Raw genomic sequence first — 21343 nt, 5'->3', positions numbered from 1 at the left:
CAGATCTTCCCTTCTTGCACATGGCACCTTCTGCGCATGGCAGCCCATCACCATCTTAGACTTTTCTGCTTTGGACTCTTCTGCCATTTGGCCATTTGCCATTGTTCTGCCTCGGTTCCTGTAAGCAATCACAACTTAAAGACAAAGCATTAAACGTGGAAAATGTTTTAGGGACTTCCCTGGGTGACACAGTGGCCTTGGGGACTTTCAGAGGATCCATGAATACTTCAAAGACAATTACATAAAAATACCTTTTGCGTGTGTTCTTTTTCTTGAGGAAATAGGGTTCAAAGCTTTAACCTATAATTTAGAACTTCACTTTTAAAAGGGTCATTATCCCAAAAAAAGGTAAGTACTACTGATAGTCTAAATAATCAATGAGTTTGATTTAATGATATATTTTGAACTTTTTAACCTATAAATATGAATGCACATTCTTTTTAAATAACTTGCATAGACTTATAACCCTAAGAAATGACAGCTGGAACTCCCTGGCTCAGGGTCTACTGTTTCTCTTATTTATTAAGAGTTATAAATATTAGAAAGAAAAAGAATGATAATCTTACAAATGGCTTGATTATGGTCTACCTGAAAAAACATTTCAGTCACCTAAAGAATATTCAAATAACAAGATTGCTAAATAAAGTGTACATATAAATATTTTAAGTATGTATAAATACATATAAGAAAATTGATAGGTTTTCAAATACTGATTGGAAAATATAGTTGCAATAAAAGATGCCATCCACAGTAACAAAGGGTAATAGGCAGAAACTTGGCAAAGAAACACGTAAAGATTTATATGGAAAACAACAGAATTACCCTTAGGGACCTAGGGGAAGGCAGTGAATCTAGGATATACTGTGTTTCTGAATGGAGAGACTTGATATGATAATGTCGATTCTTTCCCCAATCAAAATCCCTGTAAGTTTTTTGGAAGAGAAAGTGACATAATATTTCTTTAGTTCAAAGAAAAGATGCTCAAGGCAAATGTTATCACTGGGTGGTGGAAAGGTGTAAGGGTGTAAACTTTCCCAGATAGGCGTCTAAGTGTATTGTGAAGTTAGAGTAGAGTCGTGCACTGCACAGTGACGTTTCAGCCAACAATGGACCGCATACATGAACCGCATATACAGTAGTGCTCCCTATGATTAGTACCAGATAGCCTAGGTGTGTAGTAGGCTCGACTATCTGGGTTTGTGCAAGTACACTCGATGATGTTTGCACAAAGGTGAAATTGCCAGCGATGCATTTCTCAGAACATCTCCCCGTCATTAAGCGTCACATGGCTGTAATTAAAACATTAGTATTACAGTGTTGCGGTACTAGTATTGCCACAAGAAAGGGCCATCATTGTCCCGCACAATTTGAAACACACCTCAGTCTAAACAGCAGAACAAATGCATATACACGTTAAATAGTAGGATGATTCCTGCCTGTCATTCTACTCAGTAATGTACCTCCCAAAGAGAGAGTAAAGTGAGCAGGGTGAATCTTCCTTTCTTACTCAGTCTTGACTTCCGTGTGTTTCTCATAGTGTGAATATCTCACAGTGCTGTGAATGATTAAAGAGATTTTGCAGTGTAATTTTGATCATACTGGATTTTCACTTTACGTGCTTACTTTAGAACCTGATTCCCAAGTAAGATACCACCCCATCATGTAAAGACTATAGTGTAAAATAAGGTTAGCATTTCAGATTTTTAGGGGTGGGGGCAGACAATAAAGGATTTCTTTTTCAACAGTGGATTTTTTTTATTTAAAAAATTTTTTTATTACCTATATAATGTTATAATCCAGTGTTAAATAGTGGGTTTTTAATAGATGCAGTTGGGACAGCCATGGGGAAGGTGCAGTAGATTTCCTTTACTGTATGTTATGCAAAATAAATTCCTGATGGTTTAATGATTTCAATATATATAATTTTTAAGTACTAGAAAAAAATAGGTCAATGTCTGTAACTTTGGGTGTAGAAATGTTCTTTCTGAGCATACTCTAAGGGTAGAATTCATAAAAGATGGGCGGATTCAACTACATAAGAAGTAAAAACTTTCACGTATCAGGAAATGCTAAAAGTAAAAGGTGACAACATGGTATAAATATTCATGGCATATAGCAAAGAATTGCCTTCTTTAATGTAAAGAACTCTTAAAAGACTATAAGAAAAAAGGCAGAAACCTTAACAGATAAGGTTAAGGATTAAAACAGGCAATTCACAAAAGAAGAAAGACAAAAAGGACCAAATTAGCAAAGATAAAATATACAATAATCCATCAATGGCAAAAGTGTAGTCAAGTGCGCACAGTGATTAAATGCGGCCTTGAAACTTCTAAAAAGCGGGGCGGTGGCTGTATGGTTGAGTTCCCGTACTCTGCTTCTGGTGGCCCAGGGTTTCTCGGGTTGGGATCCTGGGTGCAGACATAGCACCCCTCATCAACCCACACTGAGGCAGCGTCCCACATGCCACAACTAGAAGGACCCACAACTAAAATATACAACTATGTACTGGGGGACTTTGGGGAAAAAGAAGGAAAAATAAAATCTTTATTAAAAAATAGAGAAGGTTAGGGGGCTGGCCCGTGGCCAATTGGTTAAGTTCGCGCTCTCTGCTTTGGCCTGCCCAGGGTTTTGCCGTTTCGGATCCTGGGCGTGGACGTGGAACCGTTCATCAAGCCATGCTGAAGCAGCGTCCCACATGCCACAACTGGAAGGACCTACAACTAAAAATACACAACTATGTACCAGGGGGCTTTGGGGAGAAAAAGGAAAAATAAAATCTTTAAAAAAAAAAAAGAAAGAAAGTTCTAAAAAGCATACTTAAGTGAAATAATGTGTGTTTGAGGATGTTTATCCCAAGGCTGTGTATAATGAGGAAAATTGGAAATGATTTAAATATCCAGTATGTAGGTTGTTGGAATGCAGTTCCATACAATGGAATACCATGAAGCCTATGGAATGAGTGTCGCAGATTATAACACACAATTTTGTATCAAACTGAAATCAAGATATCTGTGCTGATATGCTGTGCATGGAATGGGACTAAAAGTCAAGAGCTGTGATGTTCAAAGTGGTTGTTTTTGTAATAGGCAAAAGTAATTTAAAAATTTTCTGCAGGGAAAAACAACTTGTATGAAGAGATGAGAGGAGGGTGAGGCAAGCTTGAGGAGAGCCTCTTATTTCTTTAAAGATGGAAGCAGTGTGAGTCATTTTTAGTTGGCAAGACAGCATATTTAGAAGGGCTCTATGATAGATGTAGGGGAGAGGAGATGTAAATGACCTAGCTGCTGCTAGACATCATCCTCCTTCCTGCTTACTCAGGTAGGACTTGTTGATTGTCTGCATTGATAGAACGTTCTTTATTTTTATAATGGCTTTTTATTTAATTCCATGAGATTTATGAAAAAGAATGGCCAAAATATAAACTTAGCTAATGATGGAAAAGGAATATCAGACAAAACCTTAGACCTGAGATGGATTAAAGTGTTGTTTATTTGCTCAACTCTTAAATGTTCTCTTAAGGGAAGCAGGGTATGGTATGGAAAGAGGAGGGCATTTCTGTGTCAGTCATCCTAAGGACCAGTGTTGAGGGTTCCTCTTACCAGCTGTCAGGTTTTAGATAATTTTCTTAGCTTTACTGAGACTGAATTTCCTCTTCTAAAAAAGAGGGATAAAAGGACATACTTTGGATGGTTGTCATAAAAGTTAGCAATAATGCATGTAAAGTGACTGGTACACTGTAGACACTTTGTAAATGATAGGTAACTTATTGTTATTAAACCTGATATTATTAATAAGGTGGCAAGGATTGCCAGTGTGATCTGTTTTTCTTCCCTGCACCCGTCACTGCTTTGTTATAATCATATCTGACCATTGCAGTTAGCTTTTAGTTTGTGGTTTTTCACAGTAACCAGCCCCATAGCAACATCCCACAATTTACTTGAGCCCTGTCAGTTGAGTTTGAATAGAGTGTGACACTTAACTGATTTGTTTTTTTGAACCAAAAACTCGGCACTGAAGGATTGTGTCTTACTTTGTGACTACCATTTGTAGCACCTCAGTGAAGATTTAACGAATAGAAACCAGTGTTGGAGTATGAGCTTTATCCTTTGTTGTTACATGAGGTTTGGCCTCCACGATGTCAGAATGGTTATTTTAACCGTGGGTTACAGAATGTATCTTTCCAAACTCTGTCAATAATGGTAATACTGTATTCATCAGTAGCAGAGGAGTCATTCTGGGGAAATTGGACATGAGCTTGTTGACAATAGGCTATTTTGTGAAGCTGGATGTGTTAAACAAAAAACAAAGACTGATGGAATAAATTGCTGATTTCCACGTGAGCGCTAATTTTAGTTCCTGTGCCTCTCTGTGATCTCAGAAATGAGAATGAAAAAGATCTTGCCAGTGTTCAGGATTTCTGAATGTCCCAGGGTGCTAAAGTGACCTAGATATTTAACTAGTGAAGTCGGATTACTAGACTTTGCCCTACAAAAGGATTTCCAACCTTCAGATGAGTGTCTGTATTTTCTTAGAAGTAAGAAAACAAACGCTCATTTTGTTAACAAAGTTTAAAAATCAGCTCTTCACTGATTTTTCAGGTTATATCTTCAATTAGACTAGCCTCTGCTTGATGTCTTGTACTTTTTGGTGATTAGGATGTGGTTCCTTATTAATAAATTGTATGTTCTAGTCCATCAAAGTGAATACGTACATATATTTTTTTTGGATAATAAGAATTGTTTATATAAACAACAACTCTGTTTGAAGGCACTAAGAAAACATTAATTATATTGTTGTTTCTCTTGCTCCAAATGTTTCATGAAGCTATGTAATTAGTGCTTAAGCTGCAGTACTATCTTTTGGTGATTGCTGTGACCGTGGGAAATATCCTGGTTTAGTCTTCAGCAGAATTGGCCCCCTTTCATGGGAAACAAGCACTCTGGAAGACCTGTTTTCCTTTTTTGAAAAAGGAATTTTTTTTTTCGAAGATTTTTTTTTTCTTTTTTCTCCACAAAGCCCCCCGGTGCATAGTTGTATATTTTTAGTTGTGGGTCCTTCTAGTTGTGGCATGTGGGACGCCGCCTCAGCATGGCTTGATGAACGGTGCCATGTCCACACCCAGGATCCAAACTGGAGAATCCCTGGGCCACCGAAGCGGAGTGTGTAAACTTAACCACTTGGCCATGGGGCTGGTCCCAGGAATTGTTTTTTATTATTCAATGAGATATTAGTAAAAATTACATAACTTTGTCAAAGTTAAATTATAGGTTAAATTCCTGTAATAGACTAATTAACAACTGTTTAATCTCCCTTCAACGATGACTGATCCAAATCACATCAAAACAAACAATGTTTTATTATTTTAGAGCACATTATGGAGACCTTAATGAGAAAATTACAGAAACATAGCCTTCGTAACTACATTTATAGTAGTGATGTTGCATACATAAAAGAAAAAAAGTCACTGTTCTTCTACCCCAAAGATCAAATTACTTTGTATTCCTTTCTAAGCCCTTGTCCTTATGCTTATATAGCAATTTTTTTTTTACTATATAGGCATACTTTTTTTCTTACCCCCACCTGACATTATATTATAAGCATTTCCATAGAGTTGTAAAACACTTAGTTATGTAGGTGATATTATGTAAAATATATTCAAATAATACAAAAATATGAGAATGGAAGTTCCACCCCTACTCATCTACCCACCATTTCCACATCCAGAGGTGGTTCTTACCCTTCCAGACTGTTTTCTGTGGATATACATATACAGGAGTGTTTTTTGTTTTGTTTTTACAGGAATGTGATTATAATGTATGCATGTACTTTTACTCAAACTTGTTGTTTTTAAAGATTTTATTTTTCCTTCTTTTGCTCAAAGCCCCCCAGTACATAGTTGTATATTTTACTTGTGGGTCCTTCTAGTTGTGGCATGTGGGACGCTGCCTCGGCATGGCTTGATGAGCAGCAGTGCTCTGCCCACTCCCAGGATCTGAACCGGTGAATCCCTGGACTGCTGAAGCAGAGCGCGTGAACTTAGCCAGTCGGCCACGCGGCCAGCCCCAAACTTGTGGTGTTCTTTTTTTTGGTTTAATATGTCAAGGAGCCTCTTTCTACAAGACTGTGTGGATCAGCCCAGTCTTACTCCTTTTAATGACTGCAGAGTATTCTCTTATGTGGATGTATTACAGCTTATTCAGCCAACTTCCTGTTGATTACTTTTAGGTTGTTCCTAAATTTTCTGTAATGCAAAACTTTGACTGTTTCTCTTACTATTGGACTGAATTTAGGGTAAGTCACTCGGCTTTGCTAGAAAATTGCAGTACTCTTAACTGTACTTAGAAAGGGTAGAGAGGTATTTGGATGACTAAGTTTTTCTTTCCTGTCATTTGCTCTTTAGCTAGCATAGGGATCTGCATTTAAGAGATCACCTTGGGGCCAGCCCCATGGCTGAGTGGTTGGGTTTGTGTGCTCCACTTGGTGGCCCAGGGTTTCGCCGGTTCAGATCCTGGGCGCAGACATGGCACCGTTCATCAGGCCATGCTGAGGCAGCATCCCACATGTCACAACTAGAAGGACCCACAACTAAAAATACACAATTATGTACCGGGGGGCTTTGGGGAGAAAAAGGAAAAATAAAATCTTAAAAAAAGAAAAGATCAACTTGATTGATCAAGGTAGTTTCTTACTATGTTGCAAGTAGGATTTTAGGTTCTTTGGTTAATTTAGGGTTATCAATAATGGTCATTTCCACTGTTCCAGGATCTTTGTTTTATATGATATTACTACCTAATTGCTTATTAAAAATTCTTGAACTCTGTCATGGATAGGTATGAGTTAGCGGAAAACACAACAAAAGACCATGGGTTTGGTTTTTGATTCTGTTCAACAACCAATTATTATTATTGCTTTTACTATTATTATATTCTAATTCAATTAAGTATTCCATCTATAGTTTGGATCCCATACCCTCTCTCCATCTCAGGAACTTTACACAGTTCTGGTATTCATTTTCTTAAGTATTTAATCTTTCTCTTTGTCAACTAATTTCTTCTGTTCTTACTTTTTAAAAAATTGAGATATAATTTATATACTATAAAATCACCATTTTAAAGTGTACAATGTTCACAAGGTTGTGCAAGCATCACCACTATTTCCAGAACATTTTCGTTACCCCACAAGAAACCCTGTACCCGTTAGCAACCTCTCCCACTTCTTTGTCTCCTCAACCCCTGGCAACCACTAATCTGCTTTCTGACTCTACAGATTTGCATGTTTGGGACATTTCATATAAGTGGAATCATGATATGTGACCTTTGTGACTTTCCATTGACTTTTAAACATGTTTGTCTTCTATTAAAAAATTATTAAGAAAACCTCTGCATCAACCCTACCGCTTCTACTGCCCCATCTCTCTTCTCCCTTGCACAGCACAACTTCTTGAAGAATTGTCTAATTTTACTGTCTCCATTTTTTCACACCGTACTTAATCTTTAGCTCATTCCAGGTGGTTTCTAATTCTACCACTACCAGAGCAGCTCTTGAAGAGGTCTCCAGTGATCTCATGTCACTACATCCAATCTTGTTTCTCAGTTGACTTCTGAGAAGCAGCTTACTCTGCTGACACTGTTCTCCTTCGTGGACACCCTCTTCTCTTGGCTTCCTTGGCACCGCACCATGCTCTTCTGGTTTTCCTTCTTCCACCCTTCCTGTCTCCTTTGTAGCTTCCTCTGTAATGATTATATATACAACTATTAAAGGATTCTTCAAGGCTCTTTTCTTCTCACTTTGTATTTTTTCCTTAAGCACTCTCATCTATGCCAGGGCCTCATTTGTTTGCAAATCACTTACACATTTATGCATTTTTCTCCAGTTTTCTGCACTATATACCCAGAGATCACTGCTTACTCAGTATCTCCACTTGGATGTCTCAATACAGCTCAAATTTATGATATTTCTCCTCAAAAATGGTTCTCTGCCAGAGTTCCCAATTTCAGTAAATGGCACTGTCTATCCTCTTAAACAGGCCAGAATCTTAGGACACATCTGTGAACCCAGCCTCCCTCAGCTCGCGTCTCAGTCCATCACCAAATCTTGTAAATTCTCCCTCCTAAATATCTCTTAATTCCTTTTGCTTTCCCCTGCCTTTGCCACTGCCGCCTTTATCCAGGCTCTTAACTCAGATACAGCAGCAGCTTTCTGATTGGCATCTCTGCTTCCACTTTGTTCCATACCAGACCTAAATGCTTAACATAGATTATAATTATCCTGGTGTGATTTTTAATACCTTTTACTTTCATGTTCAAAAGAGTTCTGGATTAGATGATAAAATTAGATGGTTACCCTAATTGTAAGTCCCTACCTAATCTGGCCCCTGTCTTCCTCTCCAGCCTCATCTTGAACTATGCATACTTACCTTGCCCTCTGTGTTTTGGACACAGTGGCCATCTCTCAGTGCCTCGAATGCCCCATAAGTTCTATTCTGCCTCAAGGTCTTTGTACCTGGTGTTCTCTTTACCTAGGATCCTAGAATGCCATGTTTTCTTCCCCCAGTTCTTTCCTTGTTAATTTTCATTATACTCTCAGTTCCTAGCTCAGTTACCTCCTCAGGGAAGCCTTCTCTGACCCTCCTAAGGCAGTTCCACTTATTACATAGGTTTCATAGCACCTTGTACCTATCTTTTACAGTATTTATCACAGTGACAATTTTACATGTATTTGAGTGATTCTTGGATTAATACCTACCTTCTATCAGACTGTCAGCTTGATGAAGGGAGAGAATATGTCTGTATTTGCTTACTGCAGTATCTCCAGCTTTTTGCACAATGCCTGGCACATAGTTGATACATAATAAACATCTGTTGAATGAATAGAGAAATGAATGCCAGCTGTCATAACTTCTTAAAAATTCTAACCTATTCTCTATAACTCAGTTGAGCAAAGTAGTGCTCAAAGGCAGTGAAACATGTTTATACTTCTTTAAAAGTGTGGAGTAGCCAAGTACCCCAGCTTTCTCTATACTTCCATTAGTTTACAATAGAGAGTGCAGCCTGTTAGCGTGTGAGTTGTATAAGGCTTGCGGGTGTTTATTGCCAACATAGATTTTAAGAATTGGGGAAGTTTCATATAAAATTATGGGTTGCTGGTTTCATTTGAAAATTTTAGAGATCTGGCAAAACTGGACTGGCAGACCCACTTGACATGAATTACCTAGAACTAAATGGTGGCCATACCCTTTGAAATGGTCATTTATGTCATCTGGCATAGTGTTACTAAAAATGTGGTTATTGAACTGGCTGCTTGGCCACAAACTGTTTGTCACTGTCCACAGACCTTGCACCACACGTTTAGTTCAGCAGACATTTCCTTGGCTGCATGACTTTCTTCAGTGTATTGATTTACATTCTAGCACAAGCTCTATATCTTATTAGGGACTGCCATTTTGAGTAGCACCTTGTAAATATCTGAGTTTGTAATCCCTGATTTTCACAGTTTTCTTTAAAATGCCAGTGCAAAATAACATTCAGAAGTTGTAGGACAGTTTTATGTCAGTATGTACTGTTCTTAGGTAATACTGTTCATTGAGTTTATTTTATAAGGTATCTCGGTTATTAAGTTTCTTTGATAGAAAAATTCTGAAATTTTTCATTTCAGATTTTAAGACTGAGCATAGATATTGTATTGGGATGTTTTCCTTTTGCGTATTTAGCAATGAAGTTTAGAAATAGATTGGGCTACTTTTAGAGAATAAAGCATGTGAATTTATTTGAATGCCTTAGTGTGGTGCTCAGTGAGAGCTTCTTTCCATGTGTAAAATGGTCTCTCATTGCTCTGTCATTGAAGGAAATGGAGTTGGCCCGTCTTTTTCATACACTTGACTGATTTCACAGGAGTAAAATACAGTGTTCTTGTTAGAATTAAAAACAAAGTTTTTGTAGATTTAATACCTTTTTATTGCTACATCATTTAATCTTGTTAAAGCTGAGTTTGTACTGCTTTTAACTGAGGAAGAAATACAAGGGTAGTATGAGTCCTTTTTTTTTTTTAATGTGAAAATTGAGGCAATTGCTGTGCGATTGAGTGAAGCAGAAATGTGTTCATGGTTGCTTGCCCATGGATTAACTCTCTTTTATCATCTCCCACAAATGACAGAATTAATATATATCTACTTCTGATGTCTAGGAATAGACTTAATACCCTTTTAAAAAGGTTTAATATATTTTAATGAGACTTTTTATTGTTAGTGTATATTTATACAATAAACTTCCACTTCCACTGTTTTATAGAAACTGGTTTTAGCTTTAAAAGATCACCAATGTAAAGTCAGTCACTTTTGAAGTTCGTATCTTCTTGACTTCACTCCAGCGTTTTGCTTTTTCATCTTGTTAAATGCTTTTCCCCCTCAAAATTTAGGGTTATCTATTCTAAGATCACGACTGCTGTTTTGTTTTTTACTTGCAGTTGACTGGTATAGTTTTACTTAAGCTTTCATTGTCAATCTTTGGCTCACTTTGTTTTAGGCATAGTTTTTGTTTATAACATAGTTTTTGTAATTGGTTTTGGCTTTATGATGTAATCTGAGTCTTATAACATGAGTTTAGTATTTTTTTATTTTTATTTTTTATTGCAGTAACATTGGATTATAACATTATATAACTTCCAGGTGTACATCGTAATATATTTCAGATTCTGTGTAGATTACATCATGTTCGCCATGCAAAGACTAATTAGATTCCCATCATCACATACACGAGCCTATTCACCCCTTCTGCCCTCTTCCCTTCCCCCGAGTTTACTATTTTATTTTACTCTTTACATTTATTTATTTCACATTTGTTTTATGTTGTACTTTGTTTTGATTGCTTCTTTTTTTCTTCTTTACACTATGATCTGGTTTTCACCTCCCCTTCCTTTCCCAACTGATTTTATTTGATTATGTTATTTCTTTTAATTTTTCCAGTGTTTATATTCTTAAATGTATGCTTATGTCTCTGCTACTTAATTTATCAGCCTTGGATGAAATCTTTTTCTTTCTTTCTTTCTTTCTTGTTTTTTTTTTTTGGTGAGGAAGATTGGCCCTGAGCTAACATCTGTTGCCAATCCTCCTCTTTTTTGCTTTGAGGAAGATTGTCCCTGAGCTAACATCTCTGCCAATCTTACTCTATTTTGTATATGGGAGACCTGCCACAGCACAACTTCCTGAGTGGTGTATAGCTCCATGCCCAGGATCTGAACCTGTGGACCTGAGGCTGTTGAAGTGGGGCACGCAGACTTAACCACTATGCCACTGGGCTGGCCCCCTTAGGTGAAATCTTTTGATGCCATGTATAAAAGATGAGGAAATAATGTACTTACCTACTTCTTCCTTTCCTGTTCCCCCTACTGAATTTTAATTACGTGTAGATAATCATGGTTTACAGATACATTCTGTTATGTAGCCACAATTCACAGGTGTTTTAATCTCAGGTCTCTGGTTAAAATAACCTCAGTGCCCACTGCTAGTCCTTTTGCCATAGTTTCTTCATTTGTCTCTTGATTGGTTGAACTTCATCCATTAGGAATTTTTTCACAAAGAGATCATGGGAACTATGTTCTTTGAGTTCTTGTAAGCTCAGAAATGTTTATCTATTGTCATTATATTTGAAGTACAATTTGGCTGAGTATAAACTTGTTGAGTAGCGTTCTTTTTTCCCCTACGGCTTTGTAGGCCGTGTTTTTGTCTTCTGCTATTATATAGTGCTCTGTGGAAGTCTGAAGCCAGCCTCCTTTACCCTGCTGCCCCTCCGCCCCCAGTGAGTGATTTAACTTTTTTGCCTAGATGTGTAAAGGTTTTTCCTCTTAATTCTTAAAGTTTAGTAACTTTCTAGAATATGTCCTGGTGTTGCTTAGTCTGTATTGGTTTTTCTTTTTTTTTTTTTTTGTGAGGAAGACTCTCACTGAGCTAACATCTGTTGCCAATCTTCCTCATTTTGCTTGAGGAAGATTGTCGCTGAGCTAACATCTGTGCCAGTCCTCCTCCATTTTTTGTATGTGGGACATCGCCACGGCATGGCTTGATGAGCAGTGTGTATGTCCATGCCCAGGATCTGACCCTTCAGCCTGGGCCCCCGAAGTGGATCATGTGAACTTAACCATTATGATACCAGGCCAGCCCCTGTATTGGTTTTCCTAGGGACAAAGTGAATCTTCTGCTTTTGGAAAATGATCTTGAATCATTTCTTTTCTTTTTTCTTCATCTCCCCAAAGCCCCCCAGTACATAGTTGTATATTCTGGTTGTAGGTCCTTCTAGTTCTGCTGGGTGGGACGCCACCTCACCATGGCTTGATGAGCAGTGCTAGGTCCACGCCCAGGACCTGAACTGGCAAAACCCTGGGCCACCAAAGTGGAATGCGTGAACTTAACCACTCGGCTCGGGCCTGGCCCCTTGAATCATTTCTTTGAATATTTCTTTGTTCTACTCCTTTGGTTCTCTTACTCAGTAACACCAATTATGTGTGTGAAGGAGTCTCCATTATCTGCCTCTCTGGTGTTTCTTATTTTTTCTCACGTCTTGTTCATTTCCATTTCACTGGTTTATTTTTTATTTATTTATTTTGTTTGAGGAAGATCAGCCCTGAGCTAACATCTGTGCCCATCTTCCTCTACTTTATATGTGGGACATCTGCCACTGCATGGCTTGATGAGCGGTGCCATGTCCACACCCGGGATCTGAACCCGCGGACCCCAGGCCGCCACAGCGGAACGTGCACACTTAACTGCTGCGCCACCGGGCCAGCCCCTCACTGGTTTATTGAGATATAGTTAACATACTATAAAATTCACCCTTTTAAATTGTATAATTCAGTAGTTTTTAATATATTGACAAGATTATGCACTACCACTATCTCATTTCTGAATTCCTTTTCATTTTGCATGCTTTTTTAAGTCTTATTTTCTTTGCCCTCTTTTGTCCTTCTCAGTGTATCACTGAAGTATATAAAGTTTGTCCCGTGATTAGAGATGTTAACTTTAATCACTTAGTTAAGGTGATATCCATCAGATTTCGTTATTGTAGGGCCTGGCCCCGTGGCTGAGTGGTTAAGGTTGATGCGCTCCGCCTTCAGCGGCCCAGGGTTTCACCGGTTCAGATCCTGGGTGCGGACGTGGCGCTGCTCATCAGGCTACGTTGAGGAGGCGTCCCACATGCCACAGCTAGAAGAACCCACAACTGAAAATATACAACTACGTACTGGGGGTTTGGGGGAGAAAACGCAGGGGAAAAAAAAAAGGAAGAAGATGGCAACAGTTGTTACCTCAGGTGCCAAAAATAAAAAAAGATTTCTTCATTGCAGTGTTATTATTTTCTCCTTGGTAGTTGATAATTTGTGGGGAAATACTTAGAGACTATGAAAATATTGTTTTTCCTCAAACTTTTGCCTACTATTTTTAGCATCCATTAATGATTCTTAATTGAAACAGTGATTAGTATGGTGATTTCCAAGTGTAATTTGCTAACTTCTTTTTTTTTTTTCCTGAGGAAGATTAGCCCTGAGCTGACATCTGCCAATCTTCCTCTTTTTTCTGAGGGAGACTGGCCCTGAGCTGACATCCGTGCCCATCTTCCTCTACTTTATATGAGGGACGCCTACCACAGCATGACTTGCCATGTGGTGCCATGTCCCCACCTGGGATCTGAACCGGCAAACCCTGGGCCGCTGAAGCAGAACGTGCGCACTTAACCACTGTGCCACCAGGCCAGCCCCTGACTTCTTTATTCTACATTTAATTGTCATTCTTCTTTAAGAAAGAGCTGTCCCTTCTCCCTCATTTATTTATTTATATAAGTATGGACTCATGTATTTTTGTCTTGGGCTATAATTCCTTGCTGGCATTCTTCATTCAGGTTTCCCAGATTTGGTGAGTGGGAGCCCCTTCAAGCTGGCCCGTGTCCTTTTGATTTGTCATCATCTTTATTTGAGCATGACTTATTTTCTAAAATGTTCCAGACTCATCTTGTACTTCCCCTACTCCAGACCTGGAACCACCATTTATCCAAGGAACTCTGGTTCCTTTTAGTGGGGAGTGATAATTTGGAAACCAAGATCTGGAACATTAGGTATGCTCATTGCTTTGGGAGTGTCATAGTTTTTAGGCTCTTGTATCTCTTGAGATTACGCTATAGCCATCCTCTTTTTGTTTGCTGTAGATTATATTAAACATTCATTCTTAATCTCTTCCATTTTTTCCCTATAAATTGTACCCTGAAGCATTGTTTTTTTTTTTTTTAAGATTGGCACCTGCGCTAACAACTGTTGCCAATCTTCTTTTTTTCTTCTTCTTTTTTCTCTTCTTCTTCCCAAAGTCCCCCAGTACATAGTTGTAGATTCTAGTTGTGAGTGCCTCTGGTTGTGCTATGTGGGACGCCGCCTCAGCATGGCCTGATCAGTGGTGCCATGTCCGTGCCCAGGATCCAAACCAGCGAAACCCTGGGCCACCGAAGTGGAGTACGTGAACTTAACCACTTGGCCACGGGGCCGGCCCCTGAAGCATTCTTAAAGGTCATCAAAAAAAGGTTATATTCAAGTAGAGAGTGCAATTTCTGTATAGATAACAAACAAGTCTATATTCCTGAAATCTAATCCTGCCCATCATCACTCTTTTCACAAATTCTTTTACTTTGAAAGTTGTGTTTTTCTAAAGAATTTTTTGAAAGAGTAGGTCATGTCATCGAATAACCACTGGTTGTGTATTCCTTAATATGTGTTCAGTACTGTTACTGTATGCTTAATATCATGCAGCAGAAGAATAAAGAGTTTGTTGTGGGGTCAGGCTGGAGGATAATGGAAATGTTTACTGTTGTTTGGTTATTCTGTCTTCAGGAACTCTTTTGATCGTTCCATGTCTCCGTAATTTGCTCTACAAATATTTCAGTTTCTATCATTGTGCTGCTTTGTAGTATTCTTCATAGAGCCATGAAATTTTACTTGGAAGGACCCTTAGATCATTATGTCCAATCTCTTAATTTTACAGATGAAGAAACTGAGACCTAAGAACTGAAGTGACTTTAAGTTCATGGCTAGTTGATTGCAGAACCAAGGTTAGAGTCCAGGTTTCTGAACTCCCATGGTAGAACACTTTTGCTGTGGGTGATGGAGGAGCTTGGGTCCATGGTACCTTCCTAAAGTTTCCATGGTAGCCAGATAGAGCACTCTTCCTTCCATCCTGGCACTCAAGCATCTGGGCCTTGAGGTTTTCAGAATGATTGATCATTTGATTACCAAGAAAGAAACAGAAAAGAAGATGGGACAGATCAGGAGTTGTTTGAGGATGGCCAGCTGTCTGACCATACAGCTTCAGGCCAGAATTCTGAGCAGTTTTTTTGTTATTTGTGTTTTTTTTTTTTTTTTGAGGAAGATTAGCCCTGAGCTAACTACTGCCAGTCTTCCTCTTTTTGCTGAGGAAGCCTGGCCCTGAGCTAACGTCGTGCCCATCTTCCTCTACTTTATACATGGGATGCCTACCACAGCATGGCGTGCCAAGCACTGCCATGTCCACACCCGGGATCCGAACGGGCGAACCCCGGGCCGCCGAGAAGCGGAATGTGCAAACTTAACCGCTGCGCCACTGGGCTGGCCCCAGCAGACAGTTTCAAAGCTCTTCTTACCTTTCATAGTTCAGTCCCATCTACTGGCTTTCTGCTCTGTCTTTTCATTACCCTGTTATAAATAACATCCATTGGTTTTCTTTTTAAGATTTTCAGCTTAGCAGCATTTTAAGATTAGAATAGTTCTACTGGCACAAGTTTCTTAAAAAGTTAAACAGATATATCATAGGATCCATTCCTAAGTATCTACCCAAGAGAAATGAAAACATATCCTTACAAAGACTTGTATGTGGAATATTTATAGTAGCATTGTTTGTGATAGCCAAAAAGTAGAAACAGTTCAACTGTCCATCAAGTGGTGCATAGATAAACCACAGATGTGGTTATCGATATGACAAATAAACTACAATTTGATTATCTACCGAATAGAATATTATTTGGCCATAATAAGGAATGAAGTACTGATATGTGCTACTCAGTGGATGAACCTCACAAACATTGTGCTGAGTGAAAGAATCCAGATACAAAGAACACATATTATATGATTTCATTTATATGAAACATCTGTAAAAGTTAAATCTGTCGAGACAGAAAGTGCATTGGTTGTCTAGAGCTGAGGGTGGACGAGGAATGTCTTGCAAATGGACACGAGGTTTCTTTTTGGGGTGATGGAAGTGTTCTAAAATTGGATTGTCGTGATGATTGCACTGCTGCAAATGTACTAAAAATTATTGAATTGTTTACTTACAGTTGACTTTTATAGTATGTAAATTGTACCTCAGTAAAGCTGCTAAAAATAGTTACGTTTTAAATTTGGTATCTATAGTCTTTGTTATATTTAAGTATCTTATCATATTTTCATTATTAAACATTTTTTACTGCTTTCTTTCCACATTTAAGTATGATTTTCATAGAATGCTAATGTCGAATGATGTTAATGATAATAGAAGAATAGCCAGCATTTATAAAATAGTTACTTTGTACTAGACGTTATGCTAAGTACGCTTCACAGATCATCTCACAGCAGCACTATAACATAGGTACCATTATTCCCATTCTACAGCTGAGGAAACAGTCTTGTAGAGGTTAAATAACTTGTCTAACCTCACATAACGAAGTAAAGAGAGGATCAGGCAGGAATTGGAAGGGAGGCACGCTGCTCTTCTATACTCCATGTGTGAAAAATACAGTGTTCTCGGTGGAATTTATACTGCTTTTCATTTACTGTGACTGTGTTAAACACCCAGGTGTGTATGCCACTGTGCTGAATGCTCTATAGAGCTATTTATTGTGATCTCCTAGGAAATTCAAATGGGAGTTTGGTATTGCCTGGCTGCCATAGAGTTTTTACAGCTTAGTGAATCTTACTAATCAGTTTTACTTCTTTTTCTCCACCCCTCAGTCTTAATTTTAAAGATCCTGAAGCAGTCAGAGCTCTGACCTGTACTCTCCTAAGGGAAGATTTTGGACTGTCTATTGATATTCCATTGGAGCGACTAATTCCCACAGTTCCCTTGAGACTCAACTATATTCATTGGGTGGAAGATCTGATCGGTCATCAGGATTCTGACAAAAGTACTCTCCGAAGAGGAATTGACATAGGTATATGGTTTAAAATTCTTTTTTGGCTAAACATAAGTTTCATAAATTTTGCAAGGTCAAATTCTCTGTGAACTTCTCTTCTGGGTGTTTCTTGGGTGAAAGAAGCTGGCTGTGGATATTACTGTTCTTATTTGCTACACCTGGGCTTGTCTTTTTCTCGATTTCTCTTGTGAAGGGATTGTCAGCACCAAACAGGGTAAGAGAGGTGCAGAAGGGAAGTGAGGCTCTTGTTTTCTTAGCTTTCCAGATTACCACGTTGATGTCTTGTGTCTGTTGGGCATTACATTTACTCTGAATTGTTTGGTGTTAGTACAGTAGTCCCCATATTGGGATTTTGTGGTGATGGCTATTTAATAAAAGATCATGTGGGCCTGAATACTTTTGGGAATCTCTTGAGTGATTATTTGTAGAGGGTAGGGTAAGATTTTAATTGTAGACTTTTACAATGGAGAAAACTGTTCCAGTTTGGTTCCTTTGAAAGAGTAAGTGGAGATACAGAAGGAAATGAAGCCAGGCTATGTTTTGCAATTATAAATTTATGTTTATCATAGCCAGTGTTTTCATTTACTAGGATTAAAAATTTTTTAATCCTTTGGCCTTTACTAGTCCTTTATGGGAAAACTGGAATTCAAAACTCTATGACTTTACTTCTAAATATAGTATAGTTAATAGGAAACACAATTTCTAGGTAGTAGTAAATGTTTAACTTTGATGTTTGTGTGCATTTCAGTTCTGATCATACACTACCTTTTCTGCAGCATTTATTGACCCCTCCTTTATCCTCTATGCACTCTCCTCCATTGACTTGCATGACACCAGACTCCTCTGGTTTTCCTCTTTCATTTCTAATCACCCTTCTCCCCTTTTCGGGCTTACTTTCCTGTATCTGGCCATTAAATGTTGAGCTCAGTCTTTAGCCCTTTTCTTATGCAGCAGCCTACCTCTGGGCAATTTCATCCACATCTGTGACTTTATTTTCCACCTCCATGCAAATAACCTACAAATCTGTATATTCCTCCAACTTAGATTTGTTTTCTTGAACTCTAGTCCCATGTATTTCAGAAACTTAGATGTCTCAAAAACTCCTCAGACTTTCCTACGTCCCGGATCAGACTCATATTCTTTTTTCCTAATCTTGGTCCTCTTCCTTTGTTTCTTACTTCAGCGAATCCACCACAGTCCACCCTGTCATCCTTGATATTTACTTCTCCCCATTCTCATTGAGAATGTCTGTCACCATTTCCTGTTGGTTTTTCTCTCTCAAATATTTCTTAAATCTTCTGCTTCTCTCCACTGCCTCCACCCTGGACCAAGTCTCCATCATCTCTCCTGGTCTACAGAATACCTTCTCAACTGCGCTCTTCTCATCCACTCTGTTGCCTCTCTCTTCCATTCTACAGAAAGTGTGTGTAAATCTATTTCTGATCACATCTTGGCCACTGTAATGGGTTCCTTTTAAAAGCCTCTGTGGTAAACACCCACTAGATTGTAAAGTTCAGAGCCTGTTACTTTTTTGCTTACTATAATATCCCAAGGCCTAGCAAAATTTCTGGTACATAGTAGGTGTCCAATAAATAATTTATTGAATGTTGATGGATAAATACATCATTCTGTCAACATTCAAATTTCTGAACACCCCCTATGAGCTAAGCACTGTGTAAAAATAATGGGATTTAACAAAAGCTTCTGCCGTTTTATGTTCATGGCAGAAGATTGGCTGATTGGTTATAGAAAGCTTAGAAAGCTTGAGAGCTTGTTTGGTGCTAATTTATTTTAATTATGCCCCAAACCTTCTAAAATAACACTTGGGGATATAGGAGGTTAATGGATTTTAGCTCTTCACAAGGGGCACTCTTGCTGAAATCACATTGATTCTAATTAGGGTTCTCCCCCCAGACTCCATCAGTTTGCTCTAATTCTATGATTATACACTTTCCATTTTTGTTTATCATTACAAGATTATTACCCATTTAAAAATGTCATTCAGCTTTTTGAGGGGATTAGGATGTTAGAATACAAGACTTTGGGTTGTAAGAATTGAGAAACTAGATTTTTTTGGCTGAAGGCAGGTCTTTCTTTTTACCTGTTTATTACCCTGGAGGTACCTGATCATTGGGTAACTGAAAGAAAGTGTACTTTTTCTCTTTTTCCTTTTAAATGAAATTGAAGTATGAAGAGAGAGGCAGTTGTGTGAGAACCAAGGTCCTGGAATCTGGTCTGGATTTTTTTCCTACATTGCTGAAAGTGCTACTTAAGTATCCTTATTCTGAGTGACTCTGGCTTACAAGAATGGCTAGCAGGGTCTAAATAATTGTGGCCTCTGGGAGGAGCTTGAGTACCCTTTACCAACCCTTCCCTCACCACCTCACACATCCCCAAGGAGGTATTTGCCCAGTGGCATCAGGGCCAGGATGCTATTAGATAAACATGATAGGAAGTGTAGCAATCATTGTGACCGTCAAAGAGCTTAAATGTTCTGGCCATCAGTTGTTGTCGTGTATTTTACTATCTTGTTCAGAATACTTAATGAAGAAGCAATAAGATAAGCCTGGGTTTCCTCTGGGTTAGGAATATCTCTAGCCTCCACCTCTTCCTGCCAAATCCATAGAAGGCTGGATTGGCACCAAGATGTGGTCAGCAGGAAGCAGGCCTAGAGTGGCTGGTACGGGCTGACTGTACGTTCTCCCAAAGGTAGACCTTTGGGAGAAACATTGGCTTTTCTTCTCTTGAATATCCTCTTTAAAAGCTTATTGGCCAGGATTGGTCAGTAGATGTGAAAGCAATATTTGTGGTTAGTATGTTGTCCAGTCCATGGATCGAGATTATTCAAGGTACATGTTTAGGATCAAACCCTGGTTGTCAGAGTGATTTTTGCCTGAAACGTTTCCTTCTGGATGTCTTCCTTGAAACTATGGTAGGGTAAGCCAATGACTGATGTTTTGTATCTGGATTAAATGTCTTTCCATGTCTCCACGTCTAAGAAATGAATTTTCTCTTTAGTTTTTTTTCTTCTCGTTTCCTTCAAGTAACAGTTTACAGATATAGGAGGAGTTGGGCTGTTTAAGATCATAGAAATTTTATACCCTATGTATTTTTTTCTGCTTTTGGAGACTGGGATGTACGTTGATTTATTTTAAGATATTACTGTAGTGTTTTAACAGAGAGCATGGATTTATTTTAAGAAAATCAGGTTTTGTCTGAGATTTAAAATGAAGACTTTATAAAGTAGATTAAGTTGAGTTTTGATCATTTTCAGTTGATTAGTCATATATTCCTTGATCATCAGCTAATTGTACACACTTAATTTTGCATACAATATACAAAAGAAGAGGACAGCAAGGTTTCTGTCTTCTAGGAAATTTGAATCCCATTGTGAGGTAAGACTAACATACGTGAAATGATTAGAGAACCCAGTAGCCAAAGCGTGTATGTAATCAGGTACCCGCTTGTTGTTAAGGCTATAAGAATTCTAAGAAGAGGGGCTGGCCCTGTGGCTGAGTGGTTAAGTTCCTGCGCTCTGCTTCAGCGGCCCAGGGTTTCTCCAGTTTGGATCCTGGGCGCGGACATGGCGCTGCTCATCCAGCCATGCTGTGGTGGCATTCCACATGCCACAACTAGAAGGACCCACAACTAAAATATACAACTATGTACTGGGGGGATTTGGGGATGGAAAGCAGAAAAAAAAAAAAGAATTCTAAAAAGAGAAGCACGGTGTTTTTGCTTGTTAGTTTCATCTCTCCCTCAGGTGTGCTCAGTGTGTTTTGAATTTTCTTTTTGCTAGGTACCGGGGCATCCTGCATCTATCCTTTACTTGGAACAACCTTAAATGGCTGGTATTTCCTTGCAACAGAAGTAGATGATATGTGTTTCAACTATGCAAAGAAAAATGTGGAACAGAATAACTTATCTGATCTTATAAAAGGTTAGCTCTACAGAATACATATCCCTTTCAAGCTTTATTAACCTGCCTTTCTAATTTAACGTATCTCATTATTTTTTGCTTTAATAAACAAACTTTGGTAATTTTTAAAAATCTGTAATTGAGTTTGCTGTTTTGTTATCCGAATTAAGTCAGGAAGACATATAGTAAATACAGTTGATCCCCATAACTGCATGGCTTTAATATTTGTGAATTTGCCTACTCAGGGTTATTTTTG

The 21343-nt window shown here is 38.5% G+C and overlaps 1 protein-coding gene across 4 annotated transcripts in view; it reads left to right on the top strand.

Annotated features, from left to right (window-relative positions):
* METTL16 (methyltransferase 16, RNA N6-adenosine) overlaps positions 1–21343 on the top strand; it is an 82249-nt gene that overhangs the window by 10293 nt on the left and 50613 nt on the right. For all 4 annotated transcript variants that reach the window (XM_005597657.4, XM_014727919.3, XM_070227877.1 and 1 more), the window contains 2 exons: positions 16987–17186; positions 20968–21108. In XM_005597657.4, coding sequence (XP_005597714.1) covers positions 16987–17186; positions 20968–21108 — 341 coding nt within the window. The remainder of the gene's footprint in view (positions 1–16986; positions 17187–20967; positions 21109–21343) is intronic.

This window comes from Equus caballus, chromosome 11 (genome assembly GCF_041296265.1).
Source record: "Equus caballus isolate H_3958 breed thoroughbred chromosome 11, TB-T2T, whole genome shotgun sequence".
NCBI lineage: Eukaryota > Metazoa > Chordata > Mammalia > Perissodactyla > Equidae > Equus > Equus caballus.
Note: the sequence above shows the minus strand (reverse complement) of the source record. Positions and strands in the feature narration are given on the sequence as shown.